The following is a 21,532-nucleotide window of genomic DNA, read 5'->3' as shown; positions in this document are numbered from 1 at the left end:
CCTGGCATAAGTACCATAAGGTTGAACTCACAGGAGGGAGGGCCCAACTCCAGAGCAGCATGTGGCATGCCAGCAGAGCAAGCAACGTGACTGTCATCAAGGTGCTGGTAACGTGAGTACCACTGGCACCGCAAAATTAACATGTATCACACACAGAGATCACTACCCCGAGAAAGAGCTTCAAGAAAGTGAAAAAAGTAAGTTAATTATTTTATCAGCTAAAGCTGTATAACCTTATCTGAATACTACGTATGCATTTCTGAAGCACTCATCACAAGGACAAAGTGGTGCAAGACAAACACCTTTTCCTTTTTATACTCAGTGGAACATAAAGAATCCTGTGAGCTCCAAGAGGTCTGATTATACATTTTACTTAAGTGAAAATTCTGTTGGAACAAGGCAATTCAACCACTGCAGGCAAGTGTTACAAATTAAGGCTAATCTTGATATTGAAGGGAAATGACTGTCCCCGGACTCTATAAATATATACTCTTAGGTGTTTAATTACGTCAGGATTTGCACTGGTATGCCATTGCTGTGAAGTAGAAAAGGGAAGAAAGAAGCAATACAACTTTTGACAGCAAAATAATTATATTTTACTTCCACTGGAGTTAATGGCAAAACTTCCTGACCCTACTTAAGTCAGCTGATTTTATACAAAACAATAAGATGAATTACTGAAATATCAACTGAAAAAGCACATAGTTTTACTGATTAAACAGCCTGTACTTAACAGTAAATATCATTCCATTTCCACCGCTGGAATTTCAAAAAGATATTATAAAACAGTATCAGCTGTCACAACAGTCATCAGTACCATTTACATTTATAGAAATACTGAGATCAATCAATCTTAAAAATATGTAAGAAATGAAAAGTTCGAGCAAAGTTTCATCATTCCAGTCTTCCTTTAACTGAGCTCCAGCATCAGCCTGCAGATCTCATCAGGAAACTTTACCAGTGGTCTTGTTAGTTGCTCATTAGTAAGATAACACTTGAAAGGTGCTCATAACATGCTACAACACATTTCCTCTTGGCAAGATGTATTTTGAAACTTAAGTAATGGAATTAAAATGGAATTTGCTGCAGTAAAGTGAGAATTCACTCTGCTTCTCCTGCTGTGATCTCATTTCCACTGCAACCAGATCAACCTATTTAATTCCTTCGGTAAGTTAGTCAGGAGGAAAGATTCATTTTTGCATCAGTTTTAGTTCACACACAGTAAACACAGCCATGTGCTACAGCTCCTTATTTGTCAAGTCAAGGAGAAAGACAAAGTTTTGCTGCTGGTTCTTTGTAAATTTGCTCTGCTTCTGTTCAGACTTCTGAGTTGCACTGTAGCATGACTTTACTCAGTTGTTTGTAAAATGAATTGATTTGTGTTCTAATATCTCCATTGTAAAGAAAATCCCTTCCCTGTATTCTTTGTGTATTAAGTAACAATACAAAAATGCTTTTTACCTAATAAAACATTAAAGGAAAAAGGAAATGTCATCTTTGAAAATTTCTACAAACTCACATCTACCATAACAGTGGGAGCATCCTATTCTATGTAGAACACAGTAGATTTTTTGTTAATAAAGATTATGTTGAAACAACATTTTTCCTGGCAATTTAATAAAACTCTTCAAATAAGACAGACAAGTATAGGGTTTGTATTTAAAGTGCTCTTTATCTGATGCAGCAAATATTTGGCCTGTATCCTTCTGGTCTCTACACAGCACTTCACAGATGATTGGGGGGAGGCGGGGGTTAAGGGAGCAGAACAAAATGTTTTAAGTTGTAGCTCTTCGTGAAATAGACCTCAGTGCCAGGTGGTACGGTACTACCAGAGTGTAAAGCAAACCCAGCTTTCGAGGCTGAAACATTACCATGCACACATGTTCTTGCCACAATCTGAACAGAAGGCAGATGTTAGTGCCTGGGATTTGCAATCTCCTGCAGTTAGAAAGCAAGCTCAGGGACTAGAAAACTCACTGAAGGTAAAAGCAGCAATCAAATGAACGCACGGCGAACGTCCATGGGGCGGCCCCGGCTGGGTCGAGGTGGAAACCTGTCATTGGGACCAGCTCGTCCTGGAAGCGTAGGGTTTGCTCCAGGCAAGGAACCAATTGGGTCAAAATGTGGTCTGAAGGGAGGAAACTGGCCTGGTGCTTCTCCTGGGCCAGGAATGAGTGAGTTGATTGGGTCTCCAACATATGGAAGTGTTGGTCTCTCATCGTATTCTCCACCTATGATCACTGGGGGATAGATTGGGTTTGCTGGAAACGGGTTGGGAGGAAAAGGACTAGGATAGAATGGGTTGGGATGAAAGGGGATTGGATGAGGTGTAGGGGGCAGAAACATCATGTGCCTCCATCTCAGGGCCTCCTTCTTCTGTTTCAACTTTTTCTTGTATAGCTGCAGACAGAAACAAAGGCATTTTAAAGCTCTCTAAGTGCTTTGTGTTCCAGCTGCAGCAGTTGCATTCATTCTGCAGCACTTCTCAGAAAAGCACTCCTCCTCAGACTGAAAACCCAGAACAGCAACTCCCCTGCCTGCCAAAGACCAAACACAGCATCTCTGGAAGACCTCTAACCCGCGATCTGCGCACACACCATGTAGCTTGTTGATGCTGTTTTCTCCTACTCTGACCAAACTCAACACGTGTACACAGAACACCGCACTTCTACACTAAATTTAACTCCAAGTTACTGCCTCCCAAAATCTATGTTCTATCCTCAAATTAGCCCACAGAGACTAACCTCAGAGAGATTATATTAGAAAAGCCACCTACTTCTTTCCAGTCTGTGTCACGAGGCCTTGCAATGGGATCTACAAAGAGAAGCAAGAAATTAGAGAGCAATCTCTCTTTATTTTTAAGTAGCATTCATGCCACTGATGCTCAGTTTTGTCAGAACTTGCAGAAGAATTAGGAGATGAAAACATACTTTTGGTCAATATATTTTTCATAAAGATAATGCATCTTAAAAAATACAAAGCTCCAGGACCACTCAATAGGTCATCTACTTCCACACCCACTCTACGTAAAGCAAAATTTACTGAACAAGTAGAGAAATCCCAGAAACACTGTCCCCATCTTGGACTTCTGACAGAACTTCCCTTGATCATCTTATTTCTTCACTCTCGAGAGCAGGAACATCTCGCTCCACTTCCTAATATCTGCAATAGCCAGTACACCAAGGTAGCCAGGGAAATAGATGAAAAAAGGGAAGTCTGCACCACACGATGGTAAGAACTATGAGGTCCATCAGTAATGGCTCAGCAGATAGTCATTAGTTTTCATGGCAGAAGACTGCCTTACACCTGACCAACTGTACTGGTTAGCATCATAAATGACTGTATTTACTCATAGTGTTTAAAAATCAGAAGTGGTTGCCTGAGGAGCCTCTCATCAAAATCCAGACTTAATCCCTCTGTTCACTTGAGAATGTAATTAGAAAAACATGTATCAACATTACCTCTGAAATCTCGCAGATACATAAACCTCCATAGAAGCTGGTCGTTTGAGGCTGTGTAGAGATCACGGCAAACAGCAGAGAGAGATATGAGTGAACGGACATCCAGAAGTCTGAAAATCCGAAGCTTGAGCTCAAGAGGAAGGACCACTAACCCAAACACATCTGGCAAGTTCAGAGCTATAAAGTGGAGAAAATAGAAGCATTACCTAAGTGTTGCAGAGTTTAGTCTATCTCTAAAGACCCTAAAACAAAGAAAGGACATTGTAATCTTTCCCTTAAATCATTTCCCTTTGATGCCCGAGTTACATCACTTTTCTCGGAAAGGACTGCGACATGATTTCTTATAAAACAGATCTCTGGCAACTCTTAAGTACATTTACCGAGTGCACAAAATAGGGCAAATGGCACTTTATACTGACCACTGCTGGCCACTGTAAGCCTAAGAAACATTCCATGTCCCTAAACATGTTTACAGGCTACAGAACAAAGGAATAGGTAAAGAAAAATAGACCCGTCCGATTTCATTAGCCCACAAAAACCACATTAAAAACAGAGCACATGCTTCACATAAAAACCTTCCTGCACTCAAGTCTAGAGGGAATTCCATTGAATAGTCTTCAGAACACAAAGCTAAGACCTTTTATGGCAATACCTATGAAAAGAAAGCTTGGCTTCCTCCTGCTCCACAAACACCAGCTTGGGTTACTGCCCACCATCCTTTCCAAGCCCTGAATGACCAGTTACTGAGAAGAACATTCCTGGCATCAGACTTCCAAATATGATACTACATTAATTTTTCTGCTTCAACAAAGAAACGGATCAGAACTACACAACTACTGCCACAGAATTATTGTGGTACGATTTTCTCACCACTAAATGTGAAAAACAGCCACTCTGGTCTCTTAAGTGAGACTAGAGCAATCAAAAATTAAACCCAGGAAATTATCATTATATTAACATTTTCTGAGCTACAAAGATTAACACAGTTTCTTTAGAATGTATAAATTACTTTATACTTAGTCTTTATATACCCATTACTGAACAGCTGTTTCTAACACTTTTCCTACAAGGCTTTAGATAACCCCCACTTCCTTCCACCCTCAAAAAGAAGTACCATCTAACTGGAAATATTTTGTCTCACCTTGTCGGGCAGCAGCCAGAAGAGAGTAAACCAGCTGGTCTTTAAAGAGACGGGATAATTTCTGAAGGTCTTTGTAAACACCTGCAACTTTCTCTATCAAAGAAGAGAGGTAAAAAACTTCAGGGGGTTATAATGCAAAAATTATATAAGAGCAGAAGAATTATGGTTTTCTTATAAGCAGAACTGTAATCTGTTTGTAATCCTCATGGGAGCAGCTCTGCAGCTGGAGTGTAAGGATCATACAGTAAGTAATTCATAGACAAACTACAGACCAGTTCCATGGTCAGCCCAGGCTTTCCTTTGGCCTTAAAAAGGCACAATTAAGAGAAATACTTGAGTTCTTCAGAAACAGACTCTCAAGCTGTCAGAGCTTCCTTTGTCAGATTCAAAGCTCATGTGTAACATGCACCTATGTCATAAATGCCGGCAAAAGTAATTTCTCTGACAGAAATGTTTTTCCATTCTGTTCTCTGAAGAAGAGGAGCCAGAGGACTCTTATCGTTTCATCAGACACATTTCAGTGCCCAGCTAATTCTTCTAAAGCCTTTCGACTAGACTTGTACATCAGCGACAGGGCTACCCAGGACACAGCGTAGGACACTGCGTCAGCCTCAGCTACCAACAAAGCAGTTCATATACTTCAGAGAACAAAAGGCTAGTGAAGTCCGTGCTCACAAGGATCCACATCTATCTGCTCTTCTCTCCTCCCCCACCTTAGTTTTCCCTATAATTTTTGCACTCTGGAGAGAGATACATGGTCAGCATGTTTTCTGACAAAAAGAACATAACAATTACAGTGCCAGAAGAGTGTAGGTACCATCAGCCTCTAAGTCCTGAGCTGCCAGGCAGAAAGCAGGTATAATCCAGCATTGCTGCCCCAGAGACTGACACACAGGCTTAGGACCTCATAAATAACAGGTATGTGGGCCAAAGGATGACTCAGGCTTTGCAAGGTTCTTTCCTTACACAGCTGATCCAATAAATTCCAATTGTTTCAACAGCAAAATGTGAGGCAATGGCTACACTCTGAATTCCTTTCACCACAAAGCTCTGACTCACCTAAATGGTAACCACATTTTTATTCTCTTTTTGCTATTCTTTACTGATTTGGTCCCCTACTGAAGTACATCCTTACTGACTGTGTGACTTCCTTACTTTTCAGTTTACTGCTATGAATAACACAGCTCAACCATACCTGGCTCCTGAAAGCAAACGAAGGATGCTGGCAATAGCTGTATTCTCTTAACACCTTTAATCTCTTTGTTGATTTTTAATGTTGCTGCAAATATAAGAGGGGGAAGGGGAGGAAAAAAAAAAAAAAAAAAAAAAGACATTTCAAGATCTAAAACACACTGAAAGATAACAAAGATCACTTCATTACTGCCTTACCTGGAGGTGTTTTACCCTCCCCCCCTTACCAGCTTCCTTCAAGGAAAATACCCAACTATAGCAAGCAGGTAGAAAAATAAACATTTCCAAAAAATAAAATGGAACTTAAAATAGCAGGGAATAAACAAAGACCTTGGTGACAGAAACCAAGCATTGCCTTCAACAAATCTATCATGTGGAAAGAGATGTAACACAGCTAAGAGAGGTACACAGAAAGCCATTATTATAACCCAGTCACTAAAGAAATATTGAGTAGAGAAACACTCGACAAGCTTACTACATGAACACTACATGCATACTAGTTATAACACTGTCCTAAATCTAACCTTAACCTGACTTGGCTAAAACATTTGATCAAAATGTGTACACATCCTGAGAAAAACATATGTGCTTATACAAACTGCCATAATCAGTTATAAGTTTTACAAATAAACATAATTTTAATCAAAGGGATCTTGAAATTAGATTCAAGTCCCAATTTAATATTGGTTCTGCAAAAATGTGGAATTACTTAAATGCTAAATAAAAAATGAAAAGAAAAAAAAAAAAACAAACCAACAAGCAAAAAGACAAACAAAAAACTCCAAAAAACCCCCAAGTGATATGGAAGCGGCTTCCAAAAATTTTCTGGATTGAATAGCTTAAACTAAATACAATTTTTGAGACCACAGTTAAACTGTTGGAGTGCTACAAGAAAGATTATACATTCAGGCTAAAGAATACACAGTCTGGAAGTTGTTTATAAGTCTTGCAAAGAAGAGGAGACAAGTCAAAATATTGTAGCTGGAGCAAGTCTACCTATTTTAATGTTTGGCAATGTATACCAAAGTTCCTATGAAATGAGACAAGAAACAGATTTCTACAACATTGCAATGAAAAGGCCAGCTGAATCCCCTACGGATTGATCTGTTATGATTAGAGGGAGAGAAACAGTTAACAAGGAGACAGGAAATGCCAAGAATATTCAGCATCAGGAAGCGGTATCTCTTGCACCTCAGCAACCTGGATAATCAAGGTGCAGTGCACAAAAGTTTTCTCTTGCTGAACAATGGTGATAGTTAGCAATGTGCATCCAGGATAAAAACCTGGCTAACTTACCATTAATAGCAACAAGATCTCCCAGAGGCACACAAGTCAAACCAGCAGAACCTTCTTCACAAAGGGGATGTGTGTATTGCAGCTTATAAACACCATTCCCTCTCCATTTCTCTGGCATAGACACTGCCTTAGCTTCTGTCCCCTAAAAATACACAGAGATAACACTGCCATACTTTCACAATGTACCAAGACTGAGGGGTGAAAAACTGGGAATTAAAAGTTAGGAAGTGCCAGGAAGCTGCCTGCAATTCAAATCTTAGTTTAGTCCCAATGCACATTATGATACAGACTATAATAGCATGATTACATACTATTTTTCCAAAGACTAACAACAAAACTAGTAAGAAGTTTAGTAATTTTTTGTCCTGTCCCAGTTTCTGACAGGGAAGGTTGTTTAGTGAGCAGTCACACCTATTTCTTTGAGGCATGTACTTCATTGTCATCCACTCCAGCATTCTGACAACTCCTGCATGTACGTTAATCTACTGCATGAAAAACACGTTACTGCACCTTTTCTGTGAACTTGTGAGGTCTGACAGGGCTTGAAATCCATTAAAAAAAAAAATCTGAGTGGTCTCACAGCTTTTCCTTTCAATTTCAGTATGAAAAGGCTCAAGACAGAATCCCAGAGTGGGACACAACATAATTGCGACTACAAGTAGACTCTCTCTTCCCCCCCCAAATCTGCACAGAAATCATGATCTTCCCTACTTTCAAGCCTACTGATTGACATAAACTCCTTCCCAGTGGCAAATGTATTTCAGGCTACAGCAATGCAACTAACTTTGCAGATTTATTAAACTGGTATTGGTCAACCAGACACCTGAACTGACCCCCTACGTGTGCTTAGTCAGCCTCATGGCAAGAAGAAACATGAGAATCTAAACACCTTTCCCAAGAGCAATTCTTTTTTCACATGTTTAACCTCATATGAGTAAACACACAATGCAAATCTGAAAATCTAAAGGGAAATGGTGAATTCATACATTGTACAGAGGTACTGCCATAGGTGCTCGACTACGAGTTAGATACCTCTGTAGGTTAGTGGAACCAAAGCCTAACTGAACTCAGCTGAAGTTAATACAGAATTGGAGGCAACACTTTGGCAGACCTAGGCCTTGTTAACCACCATTTAAACAGGATACCATTGAGATGACACTGATGCTCAAGGCAGTGCTTCAAAGAAGTGCTACCATCTAACCACACCTACACAAGCTCAACAGTATAAAGCAGAAACAGGAGGTTATCAGTTGGGTCCCAGTGAGCCTGAGGACTGAAAGAAACATGGGGACAGGCCTCTTCTCACACTTAAAAGCTGTTCCAGTCTTTAGCCTTAAGGGTTACTGGTCAGGCAAATTAAGAGAAGCTGATAATTAAGCAGCCTCTGCTGCTGCATGACACATACAAAGTCAGAAGTGGATCTTCAGATGCCTCTTGCATCACACATTCCCATGATATTCCACAGCTTTCTCATACCGACCAAGATATTTCCTCATTGGTTGTGCACCTACCTGAGGTACATAGCCTGCCTCCATCATGAGAAGATGTACTAGAACAATCAAGGCATCAGTGGCACTGGTACACTCAGCAGAAAGGTAGAGCATCTCTAAGGAATGTGGTATTTCACCATCAGCAGCTTCACTGCACAGCATCGGTTCAGAGGGATAGGAACCCGTATTTTCTTCCAGGTCAACATCTTCTGGGACTAATCCAGAAGGAAATTCTAGGCTGGATCCTGCCTTCAACGAAAAGCAAAACATACCTTCATTCAGAAAAGTACATCTCTATATGCATCAATATTATTTGTCTGCTTATTCCAGTCCTCACAGGCACCAAGTCTACTGACTTCTCATGCAAGTTGTACAGATTCATTACATCTCCATTTTCTGGCACCCCAGCTGGAGACTGGATCATATACACAGCCTCTGTAATTTCTGACATTTATAATGCAAGCCCTTCATAAAAGGGTCTGTCATTTGATTGCATATACTACTTGAAGTGATAATATATTAAACCTTCATCAGAATGTTTGCAACATAAACAGGAATAATTTACTCACTGTAGTACCACCGTTTATTTAAATACAGCCAGCATGCATGGCAAGTAAAATGATAACTTGGACTGCTTAGAAACACAATAGGACTAAATAGCCGGGGGGAAAAGGGGGGAACCAAACCAAAAAAAAACCCCCCACAAATCACCAATGGAGTATATGTGCTGACACTTGAGGAGCACTGTGGTTTTGTGGGTTCCTTTCTTCTACCAAAATCACACCAAATTATTATGTTAACTGATAAAATGACACACAGATACATTAAAAAAAAAAAGTACCGAATGAAAACCATACACAGACTTACCTAATGGAAGGGTCAGGAAAGGGAAAAAAGAAAAAGCCTAAAGGAGCTGAGCTGCTTCTCCCCAACAGCACAAGACAGACACGGACCTGCTGGAGCGAGTCCAGAGGATGGCCACAAAGATAACCAGGAGGCTGGAAAAACTCCCCTATGAGGCCAGGCTGAGAAAGTTGGGATTGTTCAGCCTGGAGAAGAGAAGGCTCCAGGGAGACCTTATTGCAGCCTTTCCATACTTAAAGGGTGCCTCAAAAGAAAAGGGGCAATCTTTTTAGCAGGGCCTGTTACAACAGGACAAGGAGGAACGGATTTAAACTAGAAGAGGGCAGATTTAGACTAGATACAAGGAAGAAATTTTTTTAAATGAGGGTGGTGAAACACTGGAACAGGCTGCCCAGAGAGCTGGTAGATGCCCCGTCCCTAGAAACATACAAGGTCAGGTTGGATGAGGCTCTGAGTAGCCTGATCCAGGTAAAGCTGTCCCTGCTCACTGCAGAGAGGTTGGACTAGGCGGCCTTTAAAGGTCCCTTCCAACCCAAACTGTTCTATGATTCTGTGATCCATGCCAATAGCACGAGACACCCTTACGTTTGTGCTAGGCTGGCAGAGCCATCCACCTGTGGAACCTTCCTTCTCTCATTATCAGCAACAGACACAGCCCGAGTTAAACACACATCTTCAGACTTCTAAAGCTCTTCGACAACGACATCTATTTGCTTAGAAATTTTCCTGCCATCATTCATCACCACAATTTTGGAGGAAGATGTGAGAACCTTTCACCTTGCCTTTGAATATTAACTAAATATGAAATAGATACTTCTGCACAGCTTAATATGGTCTGACTGACATAAAGAGCCTGGATGCCCACAGCACCACATAAAGATTATGGCTCCTGACAAGAATCAATGGGACAACAGTTGAACTACATTTTCTTTCATTACTTACAATTTTTTTAATCCTATATCTTAATTTTCATACATTAAAATAATATGTTTAAACAACCACTTATCTATATTCCTCATACAAAGGCTGCATTAAGGAACACTTTGTATTTGAAATTAGTTCTGAAACAAAAAACTACTTGCTTCGAAAGAATGTTGGAAGACAGTTTCTACCAGCTTCTCAGGCTCCTACCTAAAAAACCCCCACAGGATTGTATAATGAGACAGACCATGTCACTAGGCTGTACCCTCAGTCTCCTCTAGGGAGACTCCATTCACCACAGGACCCAGCAGTTGGTGGGAGCTTTTATCTGCTTAACTGTGCACTGTCACGCAGAAAACAAACCACTGAGTAATATGGAAAGCGTGCCCATTAGCTGCATGAAGCACAGTGGGTCATACAGATGCACACCTGCAAAGCATGAGGCAAGAGCTATCGCAGCACACAACCTCCACACACAAGACAGACAGGTCTCATGCTATGGCAGGCTGCCTGAATCACAGGGAACTGTTATAACCATTAGAAAGGAATCGTGCACTCATCTTGTGAGTGGTGCTTCCAACAGGCAGCGCCTGTTGCATTTGTTCAGTACCTAGAATCAGTTTCCTCAGGAAGGCAGCACTGAGGCAGGTAAGAAACATAATCCTAACTTCCTCAGGGAAGGTGCACGTTCAAGCAAAAAACATTCAATCCTGAAAAGTGTCAGACCTGAAACATCTCAGGGTCTCTGATCTAGCTTCTGTGTCACAGGCAATATACAATGAATAGACAAATCTGGCTATATACCAGACAAGTGTAAGGAGCCAGATACTCTGAACAGATTCTCTGCTCTATAGTACAGCAACTGACACAACAAGATACTTTTTTTTGTTCTCCTTTTTGCCTTGTGTTGTACAGGGCAATTGTTATGTACTTACCCTCTCATCACCCTTTGGAACTTCTGCCTGAACTTTCTGGTTGTCAGATTGCTCATTCTGCCCTTCTTTTGGACTGCTGGCCTGACTTTTGTCGGGGATCAAGGTGGACGGCTCATGACCATTCTGAAGAGCAGGAGGAGCAGAAGAAGGAGGAGGTAGGTTGGGTTGTCCATTTGCTTCTTCTAGTAATAAGCATATCAAATCACCAGAAACGATCCCATATGAAGCTAAGGTCTTCTGATCTTCTGTGAGAGCATCTTTTCTGTTCAGTGTTATTGAAAACTTGGTATCAGAACTGCAAAACAGAAAAAAAGTAAAGAGACATGGTTGGCTGCATCTGGGTAACTGCACACAGAGGTATAGTTAGAAATGTACACTACAAACTACAGTAGTTACTATGCCGTGAGTTTTAATCCATCATTACCTACACATTAAAGGAAGAGTGAAGAAAAAAATATGGTATGAAATTATTTCCCCGAGGTTTCTCTCCAAGTACATTTTAAGCAGCCATAGCTGTTTGGTAAGTTAAACTTCATTTACAGTAACTGCTCACAAAACTGTTATGAAGGAAAGCAAACAAGGGCCCTCCAAATTAGAAAACATCACACGTAGCAAAACAAGCTTTAAATAAGCTACTGGCTGAGATTATTTGAAAACAAGGTAATGTTGAAGACTCAAACATCTTGCTCTCTGATTAAGGAAAACATTCATTTCAAAACATTAGCAGCCGCCCTACAGCATGCTAGTTGCAAATGAGGGTAAAATAAGGAAAGATGCTTCAGGGCAAGCACTTACAAAAAAAAAAAAAAAAACGAAAACAACAAATAGAAATGCAACTGGTTAGCATGAGAGCAGCTATCCAGTACCAGCTATAAAACACACCCACCGTGGCAAGACAGATTCCCAAAATGGCAGGAGATGGAAGGGACCTCTGGAGATCATCTAGCCCAACCCCCATCTGCTAAAGCAGGTTCACCCAAAGCAGGTCCCACAGGACTGCGTAGAGGCAGATTTTTAATATCTCCAGAGAAGGAGACTCCACAGCCTCCCTGGGAAGCCTGTTCCACCACTCTGCCACCCTTAATGTAAAGAAGTTTTTCCTCGTGTTCAGGTGGAACTCCAGAAAAGCTGTAACTTTCAGATTTCTCCACACTGCTATGCAATACAGTGCAGTGCTATCAAGTGCACATATCACCAGGGAAACACGGGCACACCGTACCTAATTAAAGGTTTGTGAATACAAACCCTTTAGCCACTGTCAGAAAATAAGCTCCTTTGTGTAGGCGGTTCTTAACTTGCTTTTGCAGACTTTCCTATAGAGGCTGCCGTGAGCTCTTCATAGATAAAACGTTACGAAATTTAAACACAGAAATTCTCCAAGAAGTCCGCAAAATTATAAAAATGCTATCCTACCGCCGTTTTCGGAACGTAAAGGCCACACGGAAATTTAAGTCGGCTCTGAGTGAGCTGCAATCCGCATTTCAGAGCTGGGCATGTCCCAAAGCCCGTTTTCCTTCCCCGCTCCGCAGTGACCCGCCGCTCCGGCCGCGGCCCTACCAAGCGTGACACGAACTTCAGCGACGTGTCCCCGTGAACCGGGTAAAACCTGCAGGCCGGCAACCTTTTAACCCCCCCCCGTGATGTGCCACCCAGCGCCCGGGCGGAGCCCCGGCGCCCCCCTGCCCCGCCGCCGCACACGGGCCTACCAGCCGCGGTGCAAAGCCTCGCCCCGCAGCCGGCAGCGCAGCGCCGCCGCGACCCGCCCCCGGCCGCTCTGGCCCCTTGTCTCGGCGCCCGGCCTCAGGAGGAGCTCTGCCGCCCCGGAGGGTCGCCGGTACCCGCCGCCCCTTCCCCCGCCGGCGGCAGCACCGGCACCGCCCGCCCTGCAGGGGGCAGCAGCAGCACCGCCGCGGGGGGGGGGAAGATGGGCCAGGCCTCCCCGCCCCTCTCCCCGCACCGCGTGGTACAGCCCCGCCAGCCCAAGCCCACGCAACTCCCCCCACCCCACCCCACGATGGTTCGTTCCGCACGCTACCTGTATCCCCAGGCGGGCAGCAGGGCCCGGCGCAGCTGCGCGCGCAGCTCCCCCAGCGTTGGCTCCGCCCCCTGCACCTCCAGCGGCGCCGTTCGCTTCTGCACCCGTACGCGAAGCTTCATGGCGGCGCGGGGTCTCCGCGCCCGCCTCGCACCCGGAGCGGGCCCCGCCGGGTGGCGGCGGTGCCGATGGTGGCGGCGGAGAGCGAGCGCAAGGGCTGCCGGGGCGTGTCGTTGTTTTGGTTGGCGCGGCCCCGCCCCCGCCCCCTCGGCCCCGCCCCCAGGGGCCTGAGGCGTTCCCCCCACCGCGAGCCGCCCGGCCGCGCGCCCGATCAGCGCCTCGGCGTGCCACGACGCGGCCTGCGCGGCGGCCCTGCCCGGCTGCGATCGATGATTGGGCGTTCGGGCTGAACCCGCGCATGCGCCGGCAGGAGTCAGCCTCCCCGCCGTCACCAGGCATGTCGGTGCTGGGGAGGCGGCGGCCGCTGCACCCGTTCGCCTCCGTTCGGGTTGCTGTTGAGCAGAGGCTTGTCCCCCTCCATGGTTTATCCCTGCCCCGCCTAGAAGGAGATGAGCCGCGGGCGGGGCTGGTTTCCGCACGCTAGCCGCCTGCCGTCGTGCGGAGGGGGTTCGGTTGGGCCGCTTCGCTCTCATCCCTCCGCTTCAGCGGGACGCCGGCCTAGATGTTCTAACAAACGCCGAGGAGAGGCTGTTGCTGGCTGGGCGTTAGGCGGTTGGCGAAGTTCATGGAAAGGCGCTAGGGGAACGGCTGGAGGACGACGCTGCCCCCAAGAGTGTTTAGGTTTAGAAAGGAACGTGTTTTTTTCAAAGCAGACGCTGAGTTGTCAGCTCGGACGTCATGTTTTAACACCTGCGGTCAGATAATCTCGCCAAAAGTGTAAAGTGGCATGCGCTTAAGTTTACTTGCTTTAGTTACCTTTTATCTGTCATACTTGGAAGGAAGGTCCCTCCCCACATTTTGGACCTTTTCGGAAAGTATACTCGGCTTCACCTAGAAGTAGTGAATTTGAAGTGTAATGTCGATTAGAAAAATGTAGAAGGCACAATTGAAGTGTTTTCTTTGTTTAATGAATTACATTAGATTTTAGAGAACAGTGAATTCAGAGGTATTTTGTGAACGATGCTTGTTCTCAGATCATCTTGTTTTTCTTTCTAACAATACAATTTACTTCCATTACATTTCTCCATACAAGGAATAATATGAGAAGTATGAGTTGCAGGAGAATGGGTACCTTCTAGGAATACAATACTAAAATAATAAGTGAACTTTGAAAGACACAGCTTGCACTGCTACCACCAAATATAGCTGCTTATTATGGCACTCTTCACAGTGCTTAACCCTGCATCTATAGGAGCAGCCCTGTCTGTCCTTTCAGCACTTACGGGGCCAGTCAGAAAAAGGAGACTGAAACTTCAAAAATTCTGTTCTGGGCTACAGGTGAAATCCCCTTTCTGCCATCTGAACATGGTCATCCAACCCAGATAAGCGTGGTCGCTAAATTTCACTTCACTTTAGAGTTTGCTGTAAAATACATCTCAAATCGAAGGGCAATCGTCATCTGACTTCAACATATCAATAAATTCCTCAGTGGAAAGGAGAGGCTTGTATTGAGGAAGGTGGTAAACAGAAAGGCAAAGGCACGACGGAAATGCAATACCAGTCATTGAACAGTGGAGGAGCTGATGCTCATGACAGTCACCTCGGTGGTACATGCCAGGGCCTCAACTGCGAGTATTGAAACAAGGGATTTCCTGAGAAGCTTGCTGGGCCCTTTGCCACTGCCCCTTTTGGAGAAGTGCTTATGCAGTCGTCATCAAATGGGGCCACCTCCTGGGCAAATCCAGAAGAGGAGGTTGCTGGGGCCGAGGGGTGAGAGTGGAAGAAAATGGCAAAGGGCAGGACCAAGAGAATGGGAGGGAGGAGAACGAGTGAGGAGGGATCAAGAGCACCATTCCTGTCAGAAACTGCTTTCATCTTGAAGAGGGTTGAATCCAAAGTGAGTCATGCTGCTGCCTGAACATCACGACCATTTTCCGTTGGCCATGGACGTCCTGCTCTGTGTTGTCCCTCAGTGTTGTCCCTGTCCCGGCCACCTCCTGTGTTCCCACAGGCTCCAGAGCAGCTTAGTCTGTGCTCTTTAGGAAGGGTAGAGGAGGCTTCCCTAGCATGAGAGATGTTCATGGCTGCAGTTGTGATGTTTCCAGCAGAAGCACCATTTCAGTAGCTTGCACAAGCTAAAGTAATTGTGTGAAATAAAATGGTTCGGTTTCTCAGCAGCTGTCTATAGTGGTCATTATCAGGTAACCAGCTACACCAGTTACAAGTGAGCATTTCTGCTGCTATTCTGCTGGCTTTTCCTTTCAGTTTTGTGAGTCATGCCACGGTGTAAGGTTTAGACACGTTCTCTGCACAGCAGTAAATATGAAATGGGGAAATCTCCTAAGAAACAATCGTGATGAAAGGCTAAAACATTTTCCACAGCTTTCAAGTTTGTCTGTACAAATTTCAATGACCCAAACCCACCATTTTTTTCTCTTACACATCTTTCTAAAAGGGCTGTTGTTTGATGAGTAATGTTTTTTCTCCACCATTTTCATTTTGTCTTGGTCTGCAGGGAGGAGACTTACAGTGGCCACGTATGAAGTTGACCTCAGGCTGATAAGGGCAGTGTGTCAAAATAGTACAGGAAACCTGTGTGCTTACAAGCTAGGAAAAATCGTTGTATACAGAAGAATTTTGACTTTCAGCATATTTCACCCTTATCAGAAATGGTGATTTTTTTAAAAATTCATTAAAATAACATACAGTATGGTGACAAAAGAAAGCTCTTTATCAGTAGCTCACAACGGTTGTTAAAGACAATGTGGTTTCTCAAAGTACTTTATTGAGGGTTTTCCTTCCCCAAATGGTCAGCGTAAAACACAAGAACAAAACCTGTGCCACCAAAGAAGTAAAACTATTGATAGCTCTAGTAGTTTCTCTTGAGAAATTTGAAACTTAACACAGCTGTAGTCCTGTTGCCCTGCAGTCAACTTCCCATGGCAGAGGAGGACTGTTCAAGGAGATAAATCATTTGACACAGATGTGGGTATCTCTAGGTTTGCTTTATTAACAACTCAGAGTTGGGCCAACACCTCAAATATGGCAACTGAATTCCAAGTCCTTGCAGGTTTTATACCTTTTCTTTATCAATATACAGAGTCCAAAGTCTTTGTAAATCTTCACTCAACCTTTCAGGTTTTCATATTCATCACTTATTAAGTCCCCTCACAGTCCCCTTATTCAGCTGGGTTTGTCTTTTCTGGTTCCAATTCTTGTTTTCGGTTTTGGGTCATCTCTGGGTCATCATCTACAAAATTATCTTTTCTACCAGTCCTATATGATTACAACTCTGGGAACTTCTTACATCAAGTACTTATAAGGCACAGACTTATTTAAGACTGAAGCAATAAGTAAAATTCAAACAATCCTAATTCTAATCTTATTTCCCTATGATCAGCACACCTGTTTTTAATTAATAACTGTTATGTTCTTTTGTTTTCCTATGTGATCTGCACAACTGGTTTTTGAGCCAATCCTGGGAGGGTCTACACAAAGGACAAGGCTAAGAACATTTTCTCGGCCTTTAGAGCAGCTTATTCAACTGTAAATTTTTGCTACAGAACTATAAAAAGTAAAAGTCTCTTTGTTTCAGTTACATACCTCATGGAATTATCTTTTTTTTCCTGGAAGACAAGTTTAGTAATAAAGTTCTGAGCCTGTGCACCTTTTCCATTATTTTTCGTTCTCTATTTGCCACTACAAAGAGTGTATTTTATAATACGTATAAATAAATATATATGTGTATATATTAACCCTTATGATACTGATATTTTGAATGACTAGGGTGACACTGAAAGATGTGAGAGGTGGTGGAATGAGACAGAGAAGGGTATGAAGGCTGGAGTATCATCGGGAGGTCTGTGAAAGTCTGAAGTACCATTTTAAGTATGCTAGTGGGGGAGGAGGTTCAAATCAAAGCCAGTGGGAAGAACTTCCTAACTTCTTGCACCTTGATGGTGGTCAACTTTACTCCTAAAAGGTATTTTAAAGCCCTTTATGCTAGTGCTTTGTAGCTAATACATTTTACAGAGTTGTGCTTTACACCTTCTCAGGTTGGCTGTCTACAGATGACCCTTAAGCAGTGTCTGAAGTTTGGTCATGTGGCTCTTAACTTCTCCGTTTCTGATTAAAATCTTGGTCATATGGAGCAAAGGAGCTTTCAGTGGGCTTTCTGGGGTTTGCCACATTGGTTCAGACCTTTTTAGCTACCACCGTGTTTTCTTGGATTTATGTATTTCTTTACAGTATTGAATTGCTGAGAGTTATATGTAGAGCAAATGAAGTGGCACGTCAACGGCAGTTTGATATCTTTGCATTAGCAGACCAAAATCACATTTCTGTGGGTAGTAAAAAGGGGCTCCACCCATGGAGAAAGATTCTCAAAGGAAGATTTCCTATGTCCTGTGACAAACCAAAGGGGTCAGATTTTTCTGACTGAGATTACTGCATCCACCTTCTAGGAACCTACAGTGACTTCTTACAGGACTGCAATTTATACAAAACCAGGGTAGGGGCTGCATAGGTTGAGAGAGTGCCTCATGCTGCGGTCAGCTCCATGAAAGTAACGGAATGGTTGGACAAGTGATCCAAACAACAGGAAGAAAAGCAGAGAAGAAAGCTTAGAACAGACCTACACAAATGATGGACTCAGGTCTGAATCTGAGCAGATCCCAGACAAATAATGCCTGCTGCATTCCTGTTCAAGTTTCAATATTTCTTACCCTTCCCCTGTCTCTTGAGGACCAGCTTAAGAGCACCCTTACAGTTCTTAGCTGTGAGAGCAGTGTGCAGTGCAGAGCTAGAACAAGAACACTGATTTTTCTTTTTTGCTAAATGGACTTTGGCAAAAATGTACCTAGTAGTCCTGGCTCAGGTGCTAGGATAGGGCAGTTACAGAGGTCAGCAACATGAACTCGAGGGATCCAAACAGTGGGAAGTGTTCATTTTCCATCACCTCGTCAGACAGCTGCCTCCCAACATGGTTATCCGTTGTTAATTGCAGCTATGTTGTTTGTTTTGCAGCCTGGCACAGAGCAATAGTCCTCCGGCAACTCTTCTCCAAGGCTTTGTAAGCCTTTATGAAGAGATTCAGCAGGCAAGCTATGCTTAGGCAAAGCTGTGGTAACACAGTGCCTTTGCAAAGCCTCCAAAACATTGAGGGGGGTCCCAGACCTACTCACAAATATAACCTGTGGGGGCAGGGGTGGCTGTTGCCTCCTATGGATTCTGTTTGAAAATTTCATTGGGCTAGATCGCCTGCTGTCTCATGAGTTGGGAAGCAGATAGCGTTGCTTTCCACACTGAATGGAGGACACCATGAATAGGAGCTTACTGGAGGTTTTTTTTTCCACAGGTATTTCCAGTGGTTTTGGAGAGGTGGAGACCACCTTGCTTTTATGTCATTGAGCAGAGTCCTGTCTGTATCATTTGCTGTTTTCTTTAAGCATTCCTGCCAATATATCTCTCCTATCAACCACATAAACTTTGTATTCCTTTTCCCTCAAAGGTGATTTTCCATATGGAATATCAGTGTGTACTAAGGGTTAAAACCTTGAAGCTATTGAGTCCTTTTTGATTTGACATTGTTGAGTGCACTGCAGAAAACCTACCTGTTCTTGAGCATGCTGCAGAGTAACTAGGAACAATGGAGCAAGGGATAAACTGAAAAATCCAGTCCCCGTTCTGTGATAACAACAGAGATATTTGTGAAACTAAAGTGCTCTTTCTGGACTTCAGGTTGGGTAGACACCGTATTTGCTATCATGTCTGAGAACTGTTTGTCTTGTGTTTGTTAACTATTGAGATTTCTTTTCTGAATTTTTGGAAGGGGAAGAAATTTTTCTGCGGGCTGAAAGTGGAGAGTTTTGTGGAGGACCAAGGCAAGACAAGGATAAAATTCTTCTTCAGAGATATTCTGTTCTATTTCAGAGGTTGGTCAGCTTAAGATAGTGTGTTTTTATGGCTGTGTTAAACCTGTACAAGACAAAGATAGTGACTTTTTTTTTTTTTTTTGCATCAGAAGCTTTCTTAGTTCTTAGGCAGATTTCAGCTGTAAACTTTATTGCAAGTTTTATTTAAAGTTTTTGCAGACTGTTCACAAAGGAGAAACCAAATGTGGTATCTACAGACTGGTAAGTAGAGTACTTCATTAGGGTGAGAAAGGTACACAGACTGAAACAAAGGAGTTTTTAATCTTTTTCTTCTACTTAAAGTGCTTGAATACACTATCTCTGAGAAGACAAAGGAATTAAGAGAATGATTTACGTAAAGGAATTGGTCGATGCATGCTCAGTTACTGAAGATAACAATCAGAGCAATTTGTCTGCCATCTATTGTCATCGACAATGCAATTGGCAGCTCTGATTTAGACTATCAGGCAGCTGACAGGTTCCTTCTCCTTAGCTCGCTCTGTCTCAGTCATCTGACTAACATTGTACAATCAATCCTAGCATCTGACAGAGGCTCGGGGCTTTGATGAAACCAAGAATATCAGCCTTGGAGTGCAAAAGTAAAGCTTGTTGGTTTGAGAAGGCAATATGAAATGATATCATCTCACTGCCATGGCAGTTCAGTTGTTTGTTCTTTCAGCGTCTCACCTGGCATTCGTTTAAGATCCAAACAAGAACATGTTAACGACAAAGCACGGTAGTGACTGAGATTGCTGTTTTCTGCTTCTCAATGGAAGTGAAATTCAATGAGAATGAGGTACCTCACCCACATCAATGCTTCTAGCAATCCTGCTAGATAAATACCTAGTAAATATCTGTATTCTTTAATGATTGAAAAAAATCTGTCGTTCTGGTTTTATATTGGTTTTAAATTGACCCTTAATAATCAGGATAGAAAGTGGCATGTTTGCAGGAAAAGCTAGGATGCTTTTTGGAAAAAGTTTTTGGAAAAGATTTGTGACTCCAGCTGTGTGTAACATAACATTGCTACCTTAATGTAATTATTTATTTTGAGTTACTTAAAATAGAGAAAACCAAAAAGGCATAAGAACTAGAGATGGAACAACCAATTAAAAGGGGATTTCCAAAATTTGTCACAATGTGGATTATGTTTTCAGAATGTTTTTTTTCCCTGAAACCACTTTTTCTTGCATGGTATCTTGGGGTTACTTTGTAAGGATTCCTCAGAGAACTGGTATCAGGGTGATACCAATAACGCATTTTGTCTGTCTTATAGTTCAGAAATCCACTGAAGAGCAGTATTTTATGAGGTACAGGGTAGATCTTGGATTTGCAACCATTTAAAGTCTGACCTGGAAATACTAATTTCAACACAGAAGTAAGACTACCAAAGGGTGGTGGGTTTGGGTTTTTTTTTTTGGTGGAGGGAAGGGTTTGTGGGTTTTTTTAAGTGAGTTTTTATGTTTTCTGTTGGATTATGGAATAAATTGTCCAACACAATATGGTACTTATTAGAAATTCAGGAATGACTTTATAGGCTGGGATACATGGGAAACTAGCAAGACCTTTTTTCTACTTATTAATTTGCATGGTTTTATACATAGGCAGGTACCATGATCACAGTCAGACATGTTAGAAAAGGACATGCCGCTCCCCTTAGTGGTAAGGCCAGAGTAAAGTTACTATAGGTCCCTAATAAACACTTTCCTAATGCAGCACTGAGAAGACTTGAAGTTGTCTTGAGAAACAGTATTGTTATTTCTAAGAATTTGAGCAGTGGCTGTCATTGGTAGTGAAAATCAGGATGAATGCAAGAATTTTGAACAAAGAAACCTTACTTTTGTACTAGGAAAGTGTAACAGAAAGAAATAATCTTTTGCAGCTTCTGTGAATCTCATATGATTATGTCCCACCACGCAGTGGCTCACAGTCTTGCTTTGCACTCGAAGACATTGTGCTGCAGGCTCATGCCAGGCCGCCCTTCACTACTCCCCTGTGATCACCATGTAATTCTCATGTGCGCTTTGAGTTTACCACCCTTGCATTCCCTTCTCGTGTGACCTGACTTAGTTGATCTCATGTATCAGTGTTTGGATTAAGTCAGAGGTTTGCGTGTAACAGGGACGCAAGTTTTGTAGGGAGGCCTACTGTATTTTATTAGACCAG

At 42.8% G+C, this 21,532-nt stretch overlaps 1 protein-coding gene across 2 annotated transcripts; it reads right to left on the bottom strand.

Moving 5' to 3' along the window:
* Nucleotides 1-355: 355 nt before the first annotated feature.
* FBXO7 (F-box protein 7) lies at nt 356-13,456 on the bottom strand. Of its 2 annotated transcripts, none has more exons than XM_086468564.1 (9): nt 13,335-13,456; nt 11,300-11,594; nt 8,601-8,828; nt 7,090-7,231; nt 5,793-5,881; nt 4,603-4,693; nt 3,462-3,638; nt 2,777-2,814; nt 356-2,400 (listed from the first exon to the last, which is right to left on the bottom strand). In XM_086468564.1, the coding sequence occupies exons 1-9, from the start codon at nt 13,454-13,456 to the stop codon at nt 1,996-1,998; spliced, it is 1,587 nt and encodes a 528-aa protein (XP_086324690.1). In that variant the 3' UTR covers nt 356-1,995. The 2 variants fall into 2 exon arrangements, with proteins under 2 accessions (XP_086324690.1, XP_086324685.1); XM_086468559.1 differs by having other exon boundaries at nt 4,603-4,695; nt 5,798-5,881.
* Between the last annotated feature and the right edge of the window lie 8,076 nt (nt 13,457-21,532).

This window comes from Leptosomus discolor, chromosome 1 (genome assembly GCF_034619465.1).
Source record: "Leptosomus discolor isolate bLepDis1 chromosome 1, bLepDis1.hap2, whole genome shotgun sequence".
Taxonomy (NCBI): domain Eukaryota; kingdom Metazoa; phylum Chordata; class Aves; order Leptosomiformes; family Leptosomidae; genus Leptosomus; species Leptosomus discolor.
Note: the sequence above shows the minus strand (reverse complement) of the source record. Positions and strands in the feature narration are given on the sequence as shown.